Here is a 20,605-nt window from a genome sequence, read left to right as displayed (position 1 = left end):
AAAGCATCCCGCAAACAAACATAGCATCTCAGACCAGTAAGTGAAACAATACATTTAATTTAATTCATTGCAGTTCAAACATGTCTCTACAATAAGCACATCACCAGTCATGATTAAGCGTAGTTCCCCAAATGGGATCAATAAAGCACATCTATCTATCTATGATCTCGCAGTATTACAATTCTAATATATCACACAGACCCAGCTTTAACCCTTCAAGATAGCTCAATCACTGGGACGTTGAGTCCAAATTATACCAAATCAGCTTTACAACAACCAGTCCAACGAGCAAACGCAGCAATCAGCGGCCTTTGAGGAGAACGAGGCGGCGACTACGTTCAGAAGTGGTTGTGACAAAAAGACAGACGAACAAAGAGCAGCACAACTGTTTTGTTCTACTCGTGACAATACAGCACGTCTCTATCCTGTCAGTGCAACCTCGACTGCTTTTGCTCGCTCCGCTTTTCAGAAGGCATGGACTAAATCGGCAAGGTTTTCAAAACAACCTCTTTGTGATGTCACAAAGGGCAGCAAGATGGCGACCGTGTCAGTGACAACACCCTTAGTCGTGCGTTGCTTCCATTTCCTGTGAGAACGCTCCACTTTCACCTTAGTCTCTTGTCTCGTCCATTCCCCCAACGTGTGAAAGCTGCACCCAAGCAGGAGGGAAAAACTGTTTTCAAAGGAGGCTGTAAACACAGGGCTAAAACATGTTGTTTTCCGTAGAATCCTTGCCACACACACTCACAAGAGGCTGGTGCTGGGCGCTTGGTCTGTTTGTCGCCAAGTGCCGACGTGCATTGCCAACTCTCAGCACCTGCTGATGCACACCGGCCAAATGAATGGAATGACAGATACAGAATCAGATCTTCTGTTTCGGCAAGTCCCTATCAGTTAGTTCTGTGTTATTAGGTTTCTGCCGGCCGAGCTGCGCCATGCACGAGTGGCGTAATTTCCCAGAGGTCGCTGATTGTGATTAATTAGAAAATGTCATTTTAAAGAAAAAAATGATCTTGATAATTAATCTTAAAGCGAAGAAGCCGTCCGCTTCACATGATGTTGCAAACTCAAATAAGTTTCGTTTGGAAAGTTAATATAACAATTAACATATAAAAAGAAATCGTCAGTTAGGCAGTTTATCATCACTTGTGCCGTCTTGCAAAAAGGTTTACCCTTCTAATTGTCCACATTAAGGCCTTGAAATCGAGCGAGCAAAAAAACAAGTTCATGTTTATTCAACATTGGCCTAATACGAATTGTTCTTGTAATCTTCATTTCCACCCACGACAGTCTGAGTAGTCCTCTGAACCACTCAGCTGTGGTGACATCTGTTATTATTAGAGCACTGACGCAGGAAACGATCTGTCAAATTCAAAATTCATGGTGAAGGAGCTCGCTAACGACACTCTGAAACAATATCCGCCACAACTACGGCGTGAACCCATCCTTAATATCCCAGATGGGAAAGAAAGAAAGAAAAAACGGTCACCAAATCAATAACAAAGGTACTACTTAAAGTGCTGGTCGATCTATGATTAGTAATTACTGTCGACCGCGGCCTCCATCGATCAATAGCGAAGACCTGATGGGAAACAAGCATCATTACTTCTTGCAGACCTTCTCTGAGGGCTGGGAGGACGGGGAATAGCGCTGACGGACACATTTAATCGAGTTTTCTTCTGCCGTGAACTCTGAAGCTGCACTCAGATTCAACCCACTGTCTTTCAGAGCAAAAGTACGGCAGCACAAGACACTCGATCACGTCTCGCTCTGTCTCTCGGAAGCTCCACATGCATCCACGTCCACCTGCTCAGCGCAACAGCTCGCACTACACAGCCTAACCTGCTCTGATTGGTTACCTTCGTGCACACAGTTGACACTTCAGTTTATTTTTGACCGTACCTTTTTTTTTTCACCCCAGTGGTTCAAGTGCAGGAGCAGGTTGTTTGCAAATACATTCATTTTGAAATGAAGTTTGAGGCGCCTGATGTTTGCCCAGAGGAGTCTTTATGAAACATCTCACTGGGGAGCTCGTGTGGGGGAGGGGCGGGGCTGCCGGCTCACTGTCCCCCTGTCGGCTTTTTCAATATGACAAGGCCGTCATTAGTGTTATTTGCAACTCATGTGCTTATTCAACCATGATGGTCTATTCTGGAGGGAGCCTCGGGGGGGAAAATACACCACTGAAATGTATTTGTTCTTTTACAAAAGTGAAAGGTTAGATCTGAGTTATTCAATCCCAACTCCTGCCACATATGATTAACTATTGTCATACTTAAAAAAAAAAAAAAAACATCAATCATAATTGCTTTGTGTACCCCCCGAGACCACACTTTCTTAGACCTTCCAAATGTTTAGAAGGGGAAAAGCACTAAGGCATCTACAAGGAGACCTGGTTCCTCTCATTGATTCCTGGGAGAGGAATCAATGCCTTTTTGGACATCATCACAAAGGGCTGATTTCTAGAGCTAGTGTGCATGTGTTTGGTTCATTTGGCTCAGGTAAAGCACGTTAAACTGATTTGGGGCTGGTGTGAAAGAAAACAGCGACTGAACCTGGATGCAAATGGACGTACAAACAGACCGTGGTGTGGCTCGCTTGCAGAGAAAGCCAATGCAATCAGACTTAAATCTGACCTCGAGCAACAAGGATTGGGCACTGTGCAAGTGAACCAGGAGCAGTAGTAAGTAGCCGTAGAAGTAGTGTGACACTGTGACACACACTCTGAATTCCTCAAATCTGGAGAAGATAAGGGACACCACAGCCTCTCTGCGCGACGAAGAGCAACACACTGTTTATGAAGCGTTGCCAAAAGTGGATTCAGGTGCCATTGATCCTTGACAATCTTTGCTCGATATTCAGCCACAACAGTTGCAGAAAACCAATCGATCAATCAATCAATCAAATTTTATTTATATAGCACCTTCCAACAACCAAATGGTGCACAAGGTGCTTTCCAGAGTAAAACAAATAAAAGCAATTGCAATAAAAACAGTTAAAATACAGCAAAACTGAAAAACAAAACACGAGGAAATGCAAAGAGATTTGTGCACATCAGACATGTTTCACACACTATTGCTTCACTCTTACTGTCTCTGTGATAGTAGTGTGTGAGTTTTTAAAACCAATTGTAAGACATGGAGTTCACAAGGTCATCAACCAATATGAACTTTATATGTGGTAATGGCCCCAAGCTTGAAAACATCACTAAAGCAAATGCATGTGGAAGTTAATTTTGCCATTTTTTAAACCATTACCTTTTCCCATTCTAAAATATCAGGCAATTAAAGTTTTAAATACCTCGCCAGTCTGAATGGAAGAAGAAGAAACTCTGAAGGTATTTAAAAACTTTAATTATATGGTGGACCTGATTACCTGATAACCTGATAAGAATGGAAAAAGTTAATAGTTTAAGCCCCTAAAGTTTAAAAAACAGAATTTCACGTTAAAAAAAGAAATCTTTTTATTTGAAACGGGGATTTCATTTGATAAGTGAGGGAAACTTGGATTTTCGTGGCGTCTGTGCATTTACACACCCACACAAACCAAACACCAATAAAAGAGGAAGAGTGTGGTTTTCACCAGTAGAACAGGTATTCACACCCACACTCTCTCTCTCTCTCTCTTTCACACACACACACACACACACACACACAGGCTTGCATGTGAAAACAAGTCCATGCCACATGTCTGACATTCCTTGTGACCGAGAGGAGCAAGCTGACAACTTGTGTGTGTGTGTGTGTGTGTGTGTGTGTGTGTGTGTGTGTACGCACCTCATTTTATGAAAAAGTGCCACTATTACACCACCTGCTTTCATTCACCTGTTTGGTTTTAAATGTTGAACTTTTTGGGGGGGCAACTGGACACAGAAACGTCATTTCACACTAAAAGCACTTCAACTTTGAGCCCATAAAACTGTGAAAACATGGAGGTGTTTTCAGGCGAATAACAGCGAGTGTGACTCTGGAGTGGCTGACAGTCGAAATGCTGTGGTCACACTGTTCAATCCACGCCTCCAAAGCAGACATTCACTCTCTGATAGCTGTAGGTTTTGACATTCATCGATACAGGAAAGACTTCAAAATAACTTCTGCTCCAACAAGTTTGAAGTTTTCTTCCTTGTATGAGGTAATGCAGATATGTTAACCTTTGTTAACCTTTACGTCCTTTTGAGCGCAAAAGGACATCAAAAGTCATATTGCTTTTTGTTAAGTTGGAAGGAATATAGTGATCACAAGTCCCCCACAGGCTGTATATTGTTGCAGTAAAACTTAAATGGTAGAACTTAAACCATTAATAATGTCAGCCTAACGCATTCGTTTGAGCCAAATATGGTAGCTGGATTGAAATCTAAACTCAAAATCCTGCAAATTCATGAGGATGACCTCACCAATCAGTGTCTTTGAGGAGACTAAGACATATAGAGGCAGGCTTTAGTGTTCATTCAAGAAAAGGTGCGTTTCTATTAAATTGCAAGCAGATTTAAAGCAGACTTTGGACGTGTTGATACAAGAACATGTTTGTGGATCCATTACTATCATCTGTGCAACAGGGGAATAGGAAAGGATAAATAGTGAGTTATTAGGTTGAAGCCGCTGTAGTTTATAATCTAGACGTTAGTCAAACTAACTGCATGAAGCATCTCAGCTGTCCAGCCAGGTAAACTGAGGTAGGACAGCGTTAAAGACACACACCAGGAAATCCTTGTCGTGTACAAACTGGGGGAATTTCTCAGGTTTGTTAGTTTGATCTTCTCCATAAGAAACAGTTCTAACCTTTAGCAATTTATAATCAACACTTTCTCTGATTTAAAGACACACACACACACACACACACACACACACACACACACACACACACACACACACACACACACACACACACACACACACCGTGTGTGTCTTTAAATCAGAGAAAGCACCAAAAAGCTAAGAAGCAAACCTTTCAATGCGCACTTGCTACCAGAATCTGATTGACAGGTAAACGATAATCCCAGGCTGCCAGCCGGGCTTCATACCAGTTAAACTATTGGGGCCTGTGATTGCAAGACTTAATAGCTCACTAGTTGGAAACTCTGCCTGACACCTGATCTGACGTCGGCTAAACCTGCGCTCAACCCTCTGATTGGCCCGCGCCGTCTCAGCGCACTCACTCGATTGTGTAAAGTGTTTTATTTTATCTAACCCCGTTCCTGCCCTCTCCCCCCAAATACACTTCCTGTATCAATGGCGGAGAAGACGACAGGACCGTCGTCCCTCGTTTGCTCAATAAAGTTACGCAACCTTTCGCCGCAAAGTGAACCAACACATTCCCTCCCAAGTCACGAGGATAATGTGGAAACTTCTGGTCATTTTCTCACTCGGGCCTCAGCGTAACACTGGGCCCCGACGAGTTGGGTTTGGGGGTTGGGGGTGGGGGAGGTGCATTAGACAGATGAGCGAAGGAGGAGGAAGTGGTACTGCGAGCGCAAGGGGCTGCATTCGCCGCAGCGAGCGTAACACACGAGTTGACTGAGGGGTGTCTGGCAGGCGGCACATGGGGGAGGGGTGGGTGGGGGTTTGTTGAATCAGTCTGTGCAGAGTCTAGACCAGGAATGGGCAAACTACAGCCCGTTAAGCTTTCGAATCCAGCTGCCGAACTTGAAGAAAAGATATTAATAGTAAGTAAGTCAAAAATGTAGCTGCATTTCATCCATTTATTCAGTGCTTTAAGAGTCATTTCAGTGAAGAGCTAAGTACCGTAGGGCTTCAAAGACACATATTTTGTACCTTTGCTTTTGCTCATTCTCAATTGGCGTTAAAGCTACATGATATGTTCTCTACATATCTCTCATCCATATTTATAGGCCCCTCTGTCAAATTTTAGATCCTGTTGTGGCCCACCAGTCAAAAAGTTTGGCCAGCCCTGGTCTAGACACCCACCAGCCACCCACACGACACACAAGCCCACCATTTTGCGATTCCAAGCAGGCCCAGGGCGAGAGAGACAGAGAGACAGAGTGAGCCAGCGAGAGAGAGCAGAGACGGAGAAAATCTCACTTCCTGGTCCGTCCTGCTCCCCATCTCCCCAGACATCTCAGCTTTCAAGCGTTCGGCCCCGACTCTTCTACTCTTACGTCTCACTCCTCCGAGCCCCAGCCTCTTGGGGTGGATTCTTCTCACTCTCATTTATCACCGTAGGCAAAGCACCTGCTTTTGAGTTCGACACCTGCCCGCCGACACAGCCGTCGACGAGAGAGAGAGCCAACAGGTCGGCACCGGGGCGGCCGGCGGTCGTGGTGCGCAAAAAGAATGGGAGGCCATGCACACAAACGTCAACAATAGAATAATAACAACAACAAAAAAACACTCGCAAAAACACACACTGCAGCACTCCTCCTCTGGGGCAGTTAACATCCATCAACAGCAGAGGAGGCGAGGTAGGAGGTGTGTGTGTGTGTGTGTGTGTGGGGGGGGGGGGGGGGGGGGGGGCTGTGATTTGTGAATGAGCTCTTACCTTGGCACTGGAATCCCTGCTTCCCAAAGCCCCTGTGGACAGAACAGAGGGGAGGTGAAATTTAAGGGATTCACTTGAGGGTGAATGTATACACACCTACACACACACAAGCATATATGCATTCACACAGGGACACTTTGACACTAGTGCACAGTAGCTGCAGCAGCAGTAGCAGCAGCAGACAGTGGGGGCCCTGTCTCTGCGCTGCATTCCTCCAGCAAACCTCCACTTTCAGAGATGGGTGTCAGGTCGATGCGGTAAACGCAGAGCAGCAGCAGTGGTGGAGAAGGAGGAGGAGGAGGAAGACTAAGGGCTGCGGCTGTCTATAAATCACCCCCCACACACACACACACACACACACACACCACCACCACCACCTCCAAGTCTTTGGCAACACCAGCAGCCTTCGACGGGCCTGCATGTGCTGTCGCATTGTGCGGGGAACTGGAGGTGGTGCTGTCGGTGCTGGTGCGGTGTAATGGCGCACCGCGGTGTTTTTCTTGCTTTTCTTTCTTTTCTTTTTTTTTAGGAGGGGGGGGGGGGCAATGGCAATGAATGAAAGACTGCGGCGTCTGAGCGCCGTCCGAGTGGGAAGGAAGGAAGGAAGGAAGGAGGACGACTAGAGCCGCGGCGGCAGCAAGTGAATCACCTGTGTGTATGTGTGTGCGCGCGCGCCCCTCCCCTCCAGTACCCCCCACCCCCCCCTCTCTCTCTCTCTCTCCCACCGTGCCACACACACACACACACACTCACGCACGCACGCACGCGCACTCACCAGATGAAGTCCGTGCAGTGGCTGCAGAAGGTCGGCTGCTTGAAGAAGCGCGCGATGAACTTGTGGTTCTTCACCTCGTGCACGTTCTTCTGGCGTAGGGCTCCCTGGCGCGCGAAGCCGCGCGCGCTCTCCGGCACCTCTCCGTCGCTGCTGGGGTCAGCCATCTTAACGAGGAAGCGGCGGCGGCGGTCCGAGAGGAACGACGAGGGGGCGAGAGAGCCGCAGACGATGGAGGCGGCGGCGGCGGCGGCGGCAGCAGCTGCAGCTGCAGCAGCAGGGCAGAACGAGTGGCGGTGCACGCACCACCTCCTCCTCCTCCTCCACCACCACCACCCCCACCCCCTTCTCCTCCTCCTCCTCCTCCTCCTCCTCTCCGCCCCGCTGCCGGCGGCGTGTCGGGGTCGGTCGGTCGGTCGAGTCGAGCCCGGTCCTCGGCGGCGGCGGCTCCGTTGCTGCCTCTCCAAATTGTTGCTGCTGCTCGTAACTCCACCCGTCAGTGCTTCCGTCCGTCCGTATGTCTGTCTGTCTGCCTGCGTGTACTGGTGACACTCTCTCCTCCCCGTTCCCTCGTCTCTCTTCCCTAGCGCGGGCGTGTGCGCGCACTGGTGAAGGTGTATCTACACACCTTTGAGGAGCTTCCTTCACTGCCAAAGTAGTCTGAGTGCACACCTACAGGGGTCTGGGTCAACGCGGAACAGCCGCGTAGGAGGGGAAATACTTGCAGGTTCAACTTGTTCACACACATACTATGTGTGTGAACAAGTTGTATATATACACACACACACACACACACACACACACACACATAAATATATATTCAGTTCTTCATCCTACATTCAAGAAGAGCAGCCTTGCCCTCAGTTATTTACTTATCGATCTCTTGAAAACACCATATTTAGCTCTTTGTTTACAGCTGTCTGCACAATTAAAAATTTAATTAATTAATTTAAAATAGTTTTGATTGTGCGAGAACAGCTGAGAAGGTGGTGAAATGGCCAGCATCACAGCAAGAAGTTTGCAGGTTTGATCCCTGGACCCAGGATCTCCGTGTGTCTTTGTGGGTTCTCCAGGATACTGCAGCTTCCTGCCAGAGGTGGAGACACTATTACCACAGCAGGGGGCAAATACCAACTAGGAAATATGTTACAGCTACCCTGTAGCCCAGGGGCAAATTGAAATGGGGGATCAATTTATCTCTCCATTCAGTTTGGAAGTATAATATCCTGTGTTATCAGCATTAAATGATTCAACTCGACAGCCTGCTATTTTAAAGTCAACATTCTGTCACAAGGCTTCCTGGAAGCATGGCTCCCATATTGTGGATTTTATGAATCAGCGTCTTCCGCATTCATCCGTTTATCTAAAGAAGTGAATAAAAATATTTAAAAGGCACCTGCAGGGGTTTGCAAAATTGACAACAAATATCTCTACAGGAGGATCTAGTGAATTATATCAAAGAATAGCTAACAACAGTTAACAAATCCAAGTTTTCTTGTTTAATTCACTTAAGTTTTTATCTGCTAAACTTAATGTTTCTGTCTGACATACTTTTATGTCAAGTTTTTTTTTGCAAAAGAGCTCTTCACCAAACCAATGTCGACATCAATGTTTGCCAAAGTGTCTGGTGACGAAATGTGTAAATTAAAACATATTGAATGGACTATTGATACGTCCATTCAATATTGCAAGTGGTTCTGATGAACTCGTAGTGGGATGGGGATTGGATAGCAGAGAACAGTAAGAGATCAGCTTGATGTGTCCACATGGAGACCAGTGTGAAGTGAATTCCTGTGCAAACCTGTTCCCGTTGTATCCCACACCCTTCTTACTAATCTACCCTTACTGCTGCACACACAGAGGCACCATAAACAACACTTTCAGAAGGAAGAAGATAAACTAAAGGTGTTATCTCGCATTTGGAGCGAGGCAATATTAAAACGGTATTTGAGTATTTGGTATTTATAATGTGCAGAATGTTAATTGATACATTGATAATATCTATCCACAAAGTATTCATTGATTTTATATTAAGATGTTTCGACAAATGTTATCAGCAGGAGCTTCAGAATTCTCCATTGAAGCGCAGTAAATGTTCAGTCTTAAATCTTATTTACGGGAATGATTAGGTGAATAGAAAAAAGTCGCGCTTTTATTTGTCTCAACTTGTGTACTTGAGAAACCGTGTAGAAAACATAAACGGTGGCATTTTGCCCTCTTGCGGCTAAAGGAAAGAAAAGCACAGAGTTGCTGTTGGGGTGAACAAATCTGAGCCCCGCCCATACAACACCATCCCATTGGCCATTCACATATATCCATGCATGTAATTGGACAGAGTCTAAAATACGTAACGTCACCCGGAACTTCGATATATTGTATAAGTGTTCCTTGACAACCTGGACATTGCGGTGAGTAGCGGAGTTCTCAATGATATTTGAAACTGGAATCCTGTCCTGAAATGAACAGACAGACGATGTAATCTTTCACCTTTTCTTGTCAACTGCTTGTAGTCATGCCGACTTCTCCGGTCAAAACGCGGATCCCCCTCACCAGTTTCGGTCATCTTATTACAGAGGTGAAGGTACGGACAGCATTCAAAATGGTCAACTCTGTCTTCCGTGAATGCATGCGTACAAACCCCAGACCGTTTTAAAGCTTCCAACGTTTTCTCGTGTTTATCGGAGAGAGAGAGAGAGAGAGAGAGAAAAGTCAAATCCCATCGTCGAGACTCTAGACTATGGTGTCAATCTTTTTTCTTTCTTTCTTTTTGGCCTGGTAGTGTTACATTCATGCAGGATTACGCATTGTTTTTGAAAAATGTCTACAATTTAAACGAGCTTCCCCATGCAAATACTTATTCTTTCATTATTCTTGCACAATTGTAAGCGATCGAGGTAAAGTAATGCATAGTTTGGCCACTTGGGGGCAACAGAAACAAGCTTTGAACACTGGGCAAGCTTGTCTTCATCAATGAGACCAGCGATTGAAATTATTCGATTTCCCCACAATACCCTATTGAGCATGTTAGGGCTTTACATGCCGACAACTAGTCTTGGTGAAACATAAGAAATGAATCTTGTCTTCCCTGTTGGTTTCTCAGAATGTCACACCACTTACAAGTAAGCTTAACTCGTAGGGGAAAGCGCAGTACATCCATTGTACAATTTTCGTGGGAATCCATTTCTGCAATGTTTCGATTTTTTTTTTATTTTTTTTTTTAACAAAAGTACGCCGTATTTTTTAGGTTGCTTAAGTGAAACTTTCTCAAGTTTCTGTGGAAACTGAAGTAGGGGTTATGATCCTCTCTTGGCTCATTTCTGACTACAAACGTCTTCTTTCAACATGTTTAAGTTTCACTTTTCTAACATCCTGAACAATCAAAGGCATTATAATGATGTTGCTCAACTTTGGCTTAACGTACGAGTCAGTTGTCAGCTAAAACACTACAATGTGTCATTCATCTGTTTCCTGTTTTTCATGCTTTCGTTTTAATTTAGACTCTGCGCAAGTTTAAAGCTAAAAACAGTCACTTTAATCAGGCATGGCTCTGTACCTTGCGTTTGCATAAGTTTGGATTGTTTTATGTATACGTGGTTATTTTTGCGTGTTTCAGAAACAGCTGTTTGGCATCGAGAAACCCGTTTCTGTCGAACTCACAGGATGGAGGAAGTACTTCAATAGCTACACACTGCAGGGACGACGAAATGTACATACGCGCACTCTAATGCACACACAGCATTCGGAAGGTTTTCACATATAAAGTCCCATCAGGTCAATTGACATTGTTGTGTGCTCTTCTTTTCCCCAGTGTGTTGTGGTTACTTATAGCATCATGGCTGGTGCAGCCGCTGCCTACTGGATATACAGACAGAGTAAAAAGGAAACTAAACTTTCCAGCGCCAACGCCTGAAAAATGTGTCTGTCTAACGATGTTTATGTTCAATTAAAAATTATTCACAACTTCTTGTTTGAATGTGAGTGAAGTTTTTTTTTTTTTTTTTAAAGCTGGCCTTTGTGAAATCATTTAGACAATTCAAAGCCACATTAAAAAGTTCTTTTGACTTAAAATGATAGATGATAGTCTTAATTTATTTATTTTACTGCAACTTGCTGTTGCTTTAGCACTGGCTGGCCTAGTACGGGACAAGAGGTTGGTTTTCAGCTGGAGCTTGCTTCACAAAAACACACCCATAACAGTCTGCTCAGGCACTCATTAATGCCATTGGATACCAAGTCCGCAGGAGGCTCTACGTTGGCAGGGGAATCAGCTTCTTGTTACAAGAAATCTTAAGAGTGACTTTTTTTTTTTTTTTTTTTTTTTTTTGTACGGTTTTAAGCTAAGTATACCAGATAGACCTGCCTAAAGTGACAAATGGTCAGGAGTCACCTGTGTTTGGCTCATCCAGACAATGTGTCTGTCCTGGAGTGGCACGGGAACCCGCTGGTTCCTGTTCAACCAGGAATGAAAAAGAACGAGAGCTGTATCAGATGTCATGGTTTGTGCAAGGATGTCAGCATATCCCTTGTACTGCCTCTATGGATGACATTTTATGTCTGTTTTGTGTGTGTGTGTGTGTGTGTGTGTGTGTGTGTGTGTGTGTGTGTGCGTGTGTGTGTGTGTGTGTGTGTGTGTGTGTGTGTGACAAACACAAATACTGTCCGCAAGTCAATCAAATAAATGCAAATCAGACGTCAAAACACGACGTGAGAAAACGCCTCGCAGTCGGCGGCTTGAAAAAGAAAGTAAATCTATATCTTTCCATGAGCTGAGCTTTTTTCTTTCTTTCTTTCTTTCTTTCTTTGCCTACTTGAATACGACCGTCATAACTAGCGAGCGCACATAATTTTAATTAACTAGGCCTGTTGGACACATGCCATTCCAGTTCATATTTTCACATTCAGTATGACACGGCAGGCTCCCCTCCTCCCCCCTCCTTCAGGCCGGCAGGTACCCAGAAGTTGCGAGTGCATTTAATTGTATGTTTGATTATTTGTGTGTTTTTACCCGTATTGCGTTCACCGTTGCAACAATGTCATTATTATTATTATTACTATTTCTCTTTCAAACAAATTGAGGAGGGCGGAGGGGGGGGGGGGGGGCGGTGTCACATGATTTAGAGTTAGCGCTCCAAAGAGAAAGCGAAAGTGTTTCTCTGAGCTCAGACAGCCCCCGGTGTGTGACTCTCCAAAAGAGGAGAAGAGTCTGTAGGAACAAGTCGACTCCCGTCCGTCTTCTCAGGTAAACATGGTCTGTCTAATTATTAATGACCAAGCTGAAGGAAGTGTTTAGTTTGCTTAATTTGACGCCCATTTGGTTGTTTGTATGGGATTAACTGTAATATATTTCTAAAGAGGGGGGAAAACATCACATCATTGTGACGCCTCAACAGATTATCAAAGCAAAGGTGAATAACATTCGCGAGAGAGACAAATTCTAGCTTTCATGTAGCTGATAGAAATTAACCTGGCCTTACTACTGCATTTGACATTTCAACTATACCATCTGCACCTTATATATATATTTTTTCTTTTTAGTTTATATGTTTTTGTGTTACAACTATACTGGAAATAATGAAATTGTTTTATTGGGCAACAATAATACAAACGTTGATTTAGATTTTTTTTGTGACATTTTCCCTTGTCTCCTTTCCTATCCTATTTGCTTCCTATCACTTTTGCACTCCCGAACTCTCAATGATTTTTCCATTGAAGCACATAAGAAATAAATTCAGGCACAGAATTTTATTTACTTTCTTGTTACATTTTTTTTTTTTTCAGGTCTAGTAATTAATGTTGACTGACAGTCAGTTTTGTTTCTAGCTGGCTAATGTCAGTTTTATTACAACAGCGCAGAAACCGTTGTCCTGCCTCTGCTGTGACGGCTGCCAGCTGTAAAAAAAATAATAAATAAAGTAGACAAACCACCTCGCTATTGTTCACCAAACACTGATTTCTACTGATACAAATTCAAGTTGCTTTATGATTTCTAGAAAGTTGAGTTTGTCTGTTAAGTCTGTTTTCACAAAATCCCGTTTGAGCACCATTGAAAGTGAAAGTGTTTTCAAACTAAACTCAGCGACACGATAAGGCATGTCTATCCATGTTATGTGCAGACACTGTTCATTGACAGTCATATAATTCTATTGATCTGCATCTGGCACTCAGGCACATATTATGTCAGGGACTACTTGCCATTTAAACTTGTTTAAATCTGTTGGCGATGATGTATCATTTTGACCCGAAAAGGAAACAAAGGATTCACTTTTCTTTTCTTTCTTCATGTTTTAATCTAGGTATTAAATTGAGCTTTTACTATTTTACTACTTTGTTGTTCAATTTTTGTATTTTATTGTTATTTATTGTTGTATTTGTGCATGATTATGCCTTTTATTTTTTTAACTGTACAGCACTTTGTTTGTCTAAGGTTGTGTTAAAAGTAAACTTTGACTTGACTTGACGACATTTTTTCTGATTGCTGTTCACTTTTCTGTTTCAGGAGAGCTCATCGTTCAGCCAATGTGTCACAGTGAAAGACGGCCAGACTGATTCAGCCTCTGCTTCCTTCAAGTACACCGTGGCCAAACCTTGAGTAGAATCTTTGCCAGCCAAGTTAAGACCCATGGAGTTTCAAAGAAGGCAGAGCATCGTATGAGCAACCCGAAAGTCGCCAATGATGGCGGACATTCCAGTGAAAGCAAGAGGCGGAACCAGTGTGAAGGACGATCGGGGGGACAGTTCTCCTTGATAGGATGGTCAGAGACAATCAGAAGTGTGCAGCTGTGACACAGAGCCAGAGCCTGGAAAACGCTAAACAAGGACAGAGCTCAGAGGGAGTCTGCCCTGAGAGCCAGGAGCCTGAGGAGAGGAGCCTGGACCTGCTGCTCTCAAAGAAAATCAACTCCGACAACGAAGAGACTTGGAACCTGGTCAGTTCACACTGTTGGTCCATTTAGTGTTGGCAGTCAGAGCTAAATCAAATACACTGGAATCACAAACTCAATATAAACTGAAGAATGTTTACGGGGTAAAAAAAATTTTAAAAAATCATAATAATACGCGAGACAAGAGCAGTAGTTGTCAGTGTGGGCGGAGAGACAGTTTCCAAATTGAAAACAAGTTGGCCAGAGTTCAAAATTAGTGTGTCGGGAGAGAAGCAAGGACACCAAAAAGACCTTCCCATTTGTTAGCATTGCAAAAATGAAACCTACAAAATGTCTCATTTCATTTCCCTAGTCTTCCAATGCACTTTAAATAGTTCATTTTAATATCAAGCAACCCAGTTGGTCTGATAAAATTTGGAGAGTCAATAAGAGCCACATGGCTTAAAGTTCAATTTAATTTAGTCAATATGTTAACCTAGAGTTGGCTGCTCCCCCGGCAAGTCAACAGGGTGAGTGACCGTTGAGTTTGTTTACAACAGAACAGAACAGGAAACACTACTTGCTGTTTTTAAGTTGTGTAAGGTGTGAATCAAACACCTGACAACTGACTACAACGGAGCTACCAGTGTCGACTATAACACCGGTGGCCGTTGTTGCCACACCTGGTCGGTGCGCATAGTGAGCGACACTGTATAATACATATTGTAACGTTGGCGTGCTTGTTAATAACCAGACGTTGCATGGTTATCAGCTGCGTTTATTTTTGCTTCCGACAACCTCGAATGCAGGCCTTTTCTCTATCAACCCCTGGGCCAGAACTGGAGACTAGCTATGTGTCTTAATAATTCTCAAGAACTCCAAAAACCCTGTGCGCACACACCTTTCCCAAGAACACAGACACCCGCTTCAAGGGATCTTAACACAGACGCCAATAAACACTGGAACACAAGCTGGAACACATTTCAACGTTACAATATATACATGTACATATACATGTATATACATATCTATATCTATATCTATATCTATATCTATCTATAGGCAGTTCTATCTATCTATCTATCTATCTATCTATCTATCTATATATATATATATATAGATACATATATACATATATGTATCTATATCTATATATATCTATATATATATATCAATAATATATATAGATATATATAGATATAGATAGATTTTTTTCAATTACAGTCATTATGGTAAATATTCTGCTGAGCTGCGACTGTTTCATTTCATATCAAGCGTACAAATCTCTTGTGATGAGAAATCAACGGTGGTGTTAACCACGGTCCTGTGCAGTGGTTTGCAGTGTCACCTCACAGCGAGAGTGCTGTGGGTTCTATTCCCGCACTGGGGACCTTTTGTGTGTAGGGTTTTCATGTCATTCTTGCACAGCTTCTCTCCAGGTGCTCTGTCTTGCACATTAGCTTGATTGGCAACTCTAAACCAACCACTGGTGTGGAGGAGTAGGAGTTGCAGGAGGCGTAGGAGTGGGCAGTAGCATGAATACCATTAATATTGAAAATGTGGCTGTTTCACTTTTTTTGTTTTTTAAACGACGCTGTCTCTTTGTGGTTGACTGTGAAATCATTCTAGAGCTGCAGCAATGTACAGCAGCAAGATGAATGTGCGGAATGTGTCTCTGTGGGACTGGTCTGGCACGAAACCCAGTGGCACTTTTTTGTGCTGGAAGCAAATTTCAACCTTTTTTTCCCCCAACCCTGAGTAGCACTTAGAGCTGCTGCGTCCATAAAGGCAAACTAGGCAATTGCCTGGAGCTGCACTTTTTGCAATGGGAGCAAGATGCTGGTCAAATGAGGGGGAAAAAAAGGGGGCTGGCTCAGCAAGCAAGTTTGCAGATGTTTCATACAAAACATCAACTCCAGCTCAATGAAGCCTCCTGCTGACCTGTTGACCAGCTTTAATTATCTTGAAAAGCCCACCACTCATATACAAGGCATTTGCATTGGAGGAGGGGATTTGTTGTACGGAGGGCCTTCGAGTGCATCGTTTCATTGCCTTGGACAAAGATATCTGCCTTATATCTTCGCCCGCCAAACTCTTCATTTAACTTAAACATTTTCCAAGCTGAGCGTGCGTGTTGATCTTTCCTCCTGCGTTCTCTGCTGCAGCCCGAGTGTGGAGCTGACGCTCAGAACTTGCCCACACACCTCCGACCTTTCCGAAGCGCGGCCGAGTACAGGCTGGTGAAGTGCACTCACATCCAGCTGCTGCACAGCGGTTTTTACTGGGGCTCCATGAACATGGAGGAGGCGCACAAACTGCTCGCGCTTCAGCCACTGGGCACCTTCCTCATCAGGTAATTGGACTCATTATTTAGTCACTTGCGGGTTTTAATTAGAGGTGTTGAAAGTTTTCACATTCTGTACTTAAATATAAGCATGGATACTAAAAGTAATGACTGATTCAACACCTTTTTTCAATTAAAAGTAAGAAAGTACATTTTCTGAAATGTATTTAAGTACAAAGTAAAAAAAAAAAAAAATATTAATGAAACAAAACATTTGTTGATAATTTTGCCAAAATGAAAAATTGTGACAGAATAATCTGTACTGAACTGACACGAGGTCTTGCGTGAGCATCTGGATAGTTTTTTAACAGCTTTGCTACTCCCAATACTACAGTAACTTGTCTCTTTTTAACGGCAGCACAACCAAACGATCAGTAGCAGTTATGACCAATGAAGCATTATTGGATGTTTACACTTCTATTAACAATGCCCAATGTTATTTTCTACATTTTTATTTTATGATCCAGTTTTGCTTTGAACTACACCACATTGTACTTCAAACTGCTTCACTTCAAGCAACAACAACATTAATAAATAAGAAGCTAATTACGTTGAACAGAATTTGGATTCAAACGTTTTTCCAATGAAAGAAGTAGAAAGTACAGACATTTGTGTACCTGAAAAATCTACCTAAGTACAGTAACAAAGTATTTTGAAAAGACAAAACTGTGTGATAAAGAACGTTTAGGAAGATGACAAACCGCAATACGACGCACTGTGTGACTGGAGCGCCGCTGTGTCGCTACAGGGACAGCGGGCAGACCGATGTTTTCTTCACCCTGAGCTACCAAAGCGAGGAGGGCCCGACGAGTATCCGCGTCCAGCTCAACAACCTGCTCTTCAGCCTGCACGGCAGCCACAGGACTTTTGCCTCTCTCTTCACGCTGCTCACCTACTATACCAGCTCCTCCTGCAAGCTGACCCTCCCCTACCGCAAGGAGCGGCCAGAGCGGCTCAAGCAAATGTGCAGGAGGGCCCTTGTACGTTCACACGGAGCGGAAGGAATAGGTACCTTACAGGGACTCAGCACTTCACTCAAAGACTATGTCCAAGCGTATCCTCACTGTACGTAGACACTTGGACTTCGGGAGAAAAACGTGAAGTTTCGATTTTTAAGTGAATGTGCAGCTTAATCGGTTGTCATGGTACTGTCTATTAATTACTGCCGGAATGTAAAATTGTGCTGCATTTAAACCTGCATTAGTTGATTATAGCCACCAGGAGACCGTAATATGTCTGCAGAGTAGCGGAGCGTATTCACGTGAATAAACTGAAATATTTGGGGCATTTATTTTTTTGTAACTTTTTTAAATATCTTATTCTGCTGAAAAGTTGTGCAATGGCAGTTTTTTGATTTTCTTGCCTAGGCACGTTATCTTGTCATAATCATTTCATGATCCCATTGTTTTTCGAACACGAAAGCAAACTGAGATATCATGTCTCTGTAGTTAGGAAAGAGTTGAATGCTTGTGAAGCCTCAGAAAATAACAACAACTTCAGGATACTGTACCTTTCATTTGGCAGCCACTCAGACTTATTAAACAATGCAGTTTTAAACATTCATCAAAACTTGAAGTCTGTCATATTGTATTAAAAGTAAAATTGTGTTTTTACTGAAACTTGTGTAAAGATGAGTATGTCTCCAGGTGTGTGTGTGTGTGTGTGTGTGTGTGTGTGTGTGTGTGCGTGTGTGTGTGTGTGTGTGTGCGTGTGTGTGTGTGTGTGGCTTTTGGGTGAGACGATAGAGGAAGGATTAATTTTTAAATGGCTTCCTGTTTCCAATGCATTCAGCTGATAATAAGCATTCTAATCTAATCCGACTGCTCAGTTGAGGCTCTGTACACCGAGAACTGAGCTGAGAAGAACAAGCACCCACGTTTCCACTTTTCATCTCACAGGCCTGCATTTACCTCTTAGCCATGATGTTTAGAGGATCAAAACACTCAACAACGTGTTGCTCTTTCAACTATCCATTCAAATCAATCTGTCTTTTTCCTATGTATCAAACCACTGGCCTTAAAATGTTAGGTGCTGGCACAATAGCGATCCAGCCTGCAAGCATCTCGTCATCTAGTGTACTTGGCTCTGTTGGACTGCTAATTGGTTCAGAGTTTGGTGTTGGACCACAGTGATGGTAAACTCAGGGGTGGCTTCATTTGAATCTCTATTGATCTGTAACCAAACAGAGCTGCTGTGAGATGACTCAGCTCCAGATGTCTCAGCTGAAAAACCTCAGAGTCGGCTAGGGGCGCTCTGTTTCTACATAAACACGCACAAAGAGCAAGCACATAGTTTCACATGTTTTCTTTTTTCAATGTATTATGTCATATGTTCCACTTCCTGTCCTAAATTTCACTGGCGATGGCCCCTTTTTTCCAAATTAGACTTGCACCAGGGGACCCACACATGCCCAGACAATCCCTGCCCTCAAATTAGATCCACATCATTAACTTTAAATTGTTGACTGCCATCCGTCCATCTGACACGTTTGCCTCCATTTACATGTGTTTGTACACTGCTCGTGCTACAGCAAGGATCCTAATAGATAGTACACTCAAAATGAAAGTTTCAGTCATTTGCTATTAAAAACTACAAAAAATAGCGCACCGGTTATATTTCTTGATCTAATCAGTTGTCCAATTTGTCTCAAAATGATCATCATAATGTACACAGCCAAAATAAGCCAACTACAGCCCCACTGGTGGACTCAAGTGAGCTGTCATGATAATCGTGAGTTTGCTTAAATTCTACTGGAACTTTCCAATGGAACTGGAACTGGACTGGAACTATTTCACCTCGGTGAAACGGCGTATGCGGCTTACAAAATGACAATTTATAGTGAGTCTGCTATGAGACCAGAGGTCTCATGTCACATCAATTGCAATTGCAACATCAAGGGGCACTCCATTAGTGAAGAATTTAAAGCATAGGTGTCAAACTCTGGCCCGCGGGCCAAATTTGCAGTTTCATTATATTTGGCCCACGAGGCAATATTAAATGATGACTAGAGCTGGTGCGCCGTTATAATACAGCACATGTACCGCTAATACTACAAATCACAGAATGCTGCTCAATCAGGACAGGACGTTCATTGAAGGATATGACTTAACTGACTTTGACTTATGATTTTATTGTTGTTATTTGAGTTCGGCAAAAAAGTTTATTTCGATGTGTTTTTTGTCTCTGTGGTCCTGTGATCACATCCGCCTCACTGTTCTACATTGCCTGCCCTGTTTTGACATACACTTCTCTGTCCTTTATTTCTTTTTGATCTGGTTGATTTCTTGTAATTTTTATGTACCTGGAATTTTGATTAACTTATAGTTTTGCATGCTCGGATTTTACTTTTTTTAACTGCCCTGAAAAAGTGTCTTTCAGTTCTCTGAAAAGCGCTATACAAATAATATGTATTATTATTATGATGATAATAGTGGTTGCCTGCTCAGACCGCACCTCCCTCGCAGAAGAGCTAAACTGCTTCTTCACCCGCTTCAACAACAACAGTACACCAACAACCTGGACTCCTGAAACCCTCAGCCCCCTCATCCAAGCTCCAACCATCGACGAGCAGCTCGTAACCTCCATCCTGCGCAGAGTAAAGCCTGACAAAGCCGCTGGCCCTGACAGGCTCACAGGCAGGGTACTAAGGGAATGCTCAACCCAGCTTGGCGGAGTGTTGACCAAGCTGTTCCAACTCCTCTTGGATACCAGCACCGTCCCCAACCAGTGGAAGGAATCTGAAGGACTACAGGCCAGTGGCCCTGACATCAATCCTGGTCAAGTGCATGGAAAAAACTGTTTGTAAATTACTGTTAAGTGGGCTGTCAGACAAACTAGATCCACTCCAGTTTGCTCAAAAAGCTAAACGTGGCACTGAGGATGCAAGGCTCACGCTTCTTGACAGAGTAACCAAACAACTGGACTCTACACAACCACACACACAGATTTTATTTATGGACTTCTCATCAACTTTAACACTGTCAACACCAACACCCTGCTGCACCACCGCTCTGTTCTCCAGTTACACCCTGCATTGATTTTATGGATAAAGGATTTTTTAAAAGACAGGCCACAGCATGTGCGTTTAAATGGTTTTAAATCTGGAACGATGGTCTTAAAGACAGGGTTGCC

The 20,605-nt window shown here is 43.4% G+C and overlaps 2 protein-coding genes and 1 long non-coding RNA gene across 5 annotated transcripts in view; 2 read left to right on the top strand and 1 right to left on the bottom strand.

Annotated features, from left to right (window-relative positions):
* LOC142893214 (protein kinase C beta type) overlaps nucleotides 1-7,592 on the bottom strand; it is a 33,538-nt gene extending 25,946 nt beyond the window's left edge. The window contains exons 1-2 of one of the 2 annotated variants that reach the window (XM_076033578.1): nucleotides 7,274-7,592; nucleotides 6,499-6,530 (exon numbers count right to left, since the gene is read on the bottom strand). In XM_076033578.1, coding sequence (XP_075889693.1) covers nucleotides 6,499-6,530; nucleotides 7,274-7,437 — 196 coding nt within the window. In that variant the 5' untranslated portion in view covers nucleotides 7,438-7,592. The remainder of the gene's footprint in view (nucleotides 1-6,498; nucleotides 6,531-7,273) is intronic. The other variant, XM_076033570.1, reaches the window with a different exon arrangement.
* A 1,686-nt stretch (nucleotides 7,593-9,278) lies between these two features.
* Nucleotides 9,279-11,243, top strand: LOC142893234 (uncharacterized). The gene is made up of 4 exons (XR_012927672.1): nucleotides 9,279-9,678; nucleotides 9,781-9,851; nucleotides 10,884-10,976; nucleotides 11,079-11,243. It is a non-coding gene; the product is annotated as an uncharacterized LOC142893234 (long non-coding RNA).
* Nucleotides 11,244-12,362: 1,119 nt separating this feature from the next.
* On the top strand, nucleotides 12,363-18,093 carry socs1b (suppressor of cytokine signaling 1b). 2 transcript variants are annotated; one of them, XM_076033600.1, is made up of 4 exons: nucleotides 12,363-12,509; nucleotides 13,770-14,196; nucleotides 16,296-16,483; nucleotides 17,223-18,093. In XM_076033600.1, exons 2-4 carry the CDS (start codon nucleotides 14,020-14,022, stop codon nucleotides 17,545-17,547), a joined length of 690 nt encoding a protein of 229 aa, XP_075889715.1. In that variant the 5' UTR covers nucleotides 12,363-12,509; nucleotides 13,770-14,019; the 3' UTR covers nucleotides 17,548-18,093. The 2 variants fall into 2 exon arrangements, with proteins under 2 accessions (XP_075889715.1, XP_075889706.1); XM_076033591.1 differs by having other exon boundaries at nucleotides 12,364-12,509; nucleotides 13,767-14,196.
* Nucleotides 18,094-20,605: the final 2,512 nt, after the last annotated feature.

This window comes from Nelusetta ayraudi, unplaced genomic scaffold (genome assembly GCF_046127955.1).
Source record: "Nelusetta ayraudi isolate G7.1 ecotype Tasmania unplaced genomic scaffold, CSIRO-AGI_Nayr_v1 ptg000004l, whole genome shotgun sequence".
Classification (NCBI taxonomy): Eukaryota; Metazoa; Chordata; class Actinopteri; order Tetraodontiformes; family Monacanthidae; genus Nelusetta; species Nelusetta ayraudi.
Note: the sequence above shows the minus strand (reverse complement) of the source record. Positions and strands in the feature narration are given on the sequence as shown.

Excerpts from the sequence above, each read along its gene's own strand:
- socs1b (XM_076033600.1), top strand. The coding sequence starts at position 14,020 with ATGGTCAGAGACAATCAGAAGTGTGCAGCTGTGACACAGAGCCAGAGC. Across the intron at positions 14,197-16,295 it reads ACGAAGAGACTTGGAACCTG|CCCGAGTGTGGAGCTGACGC; the intron begins GTCAGTTCACAC and ends TCTCTGCTGCAG. Across the intron at positions 16,484-17,222 it reads CTGGGCACCTTCCTCATCAG|GGACAGCGGGCAGACCGATG; the intron begins GTAATTGGACTC and ends GTGTCGCTACAG.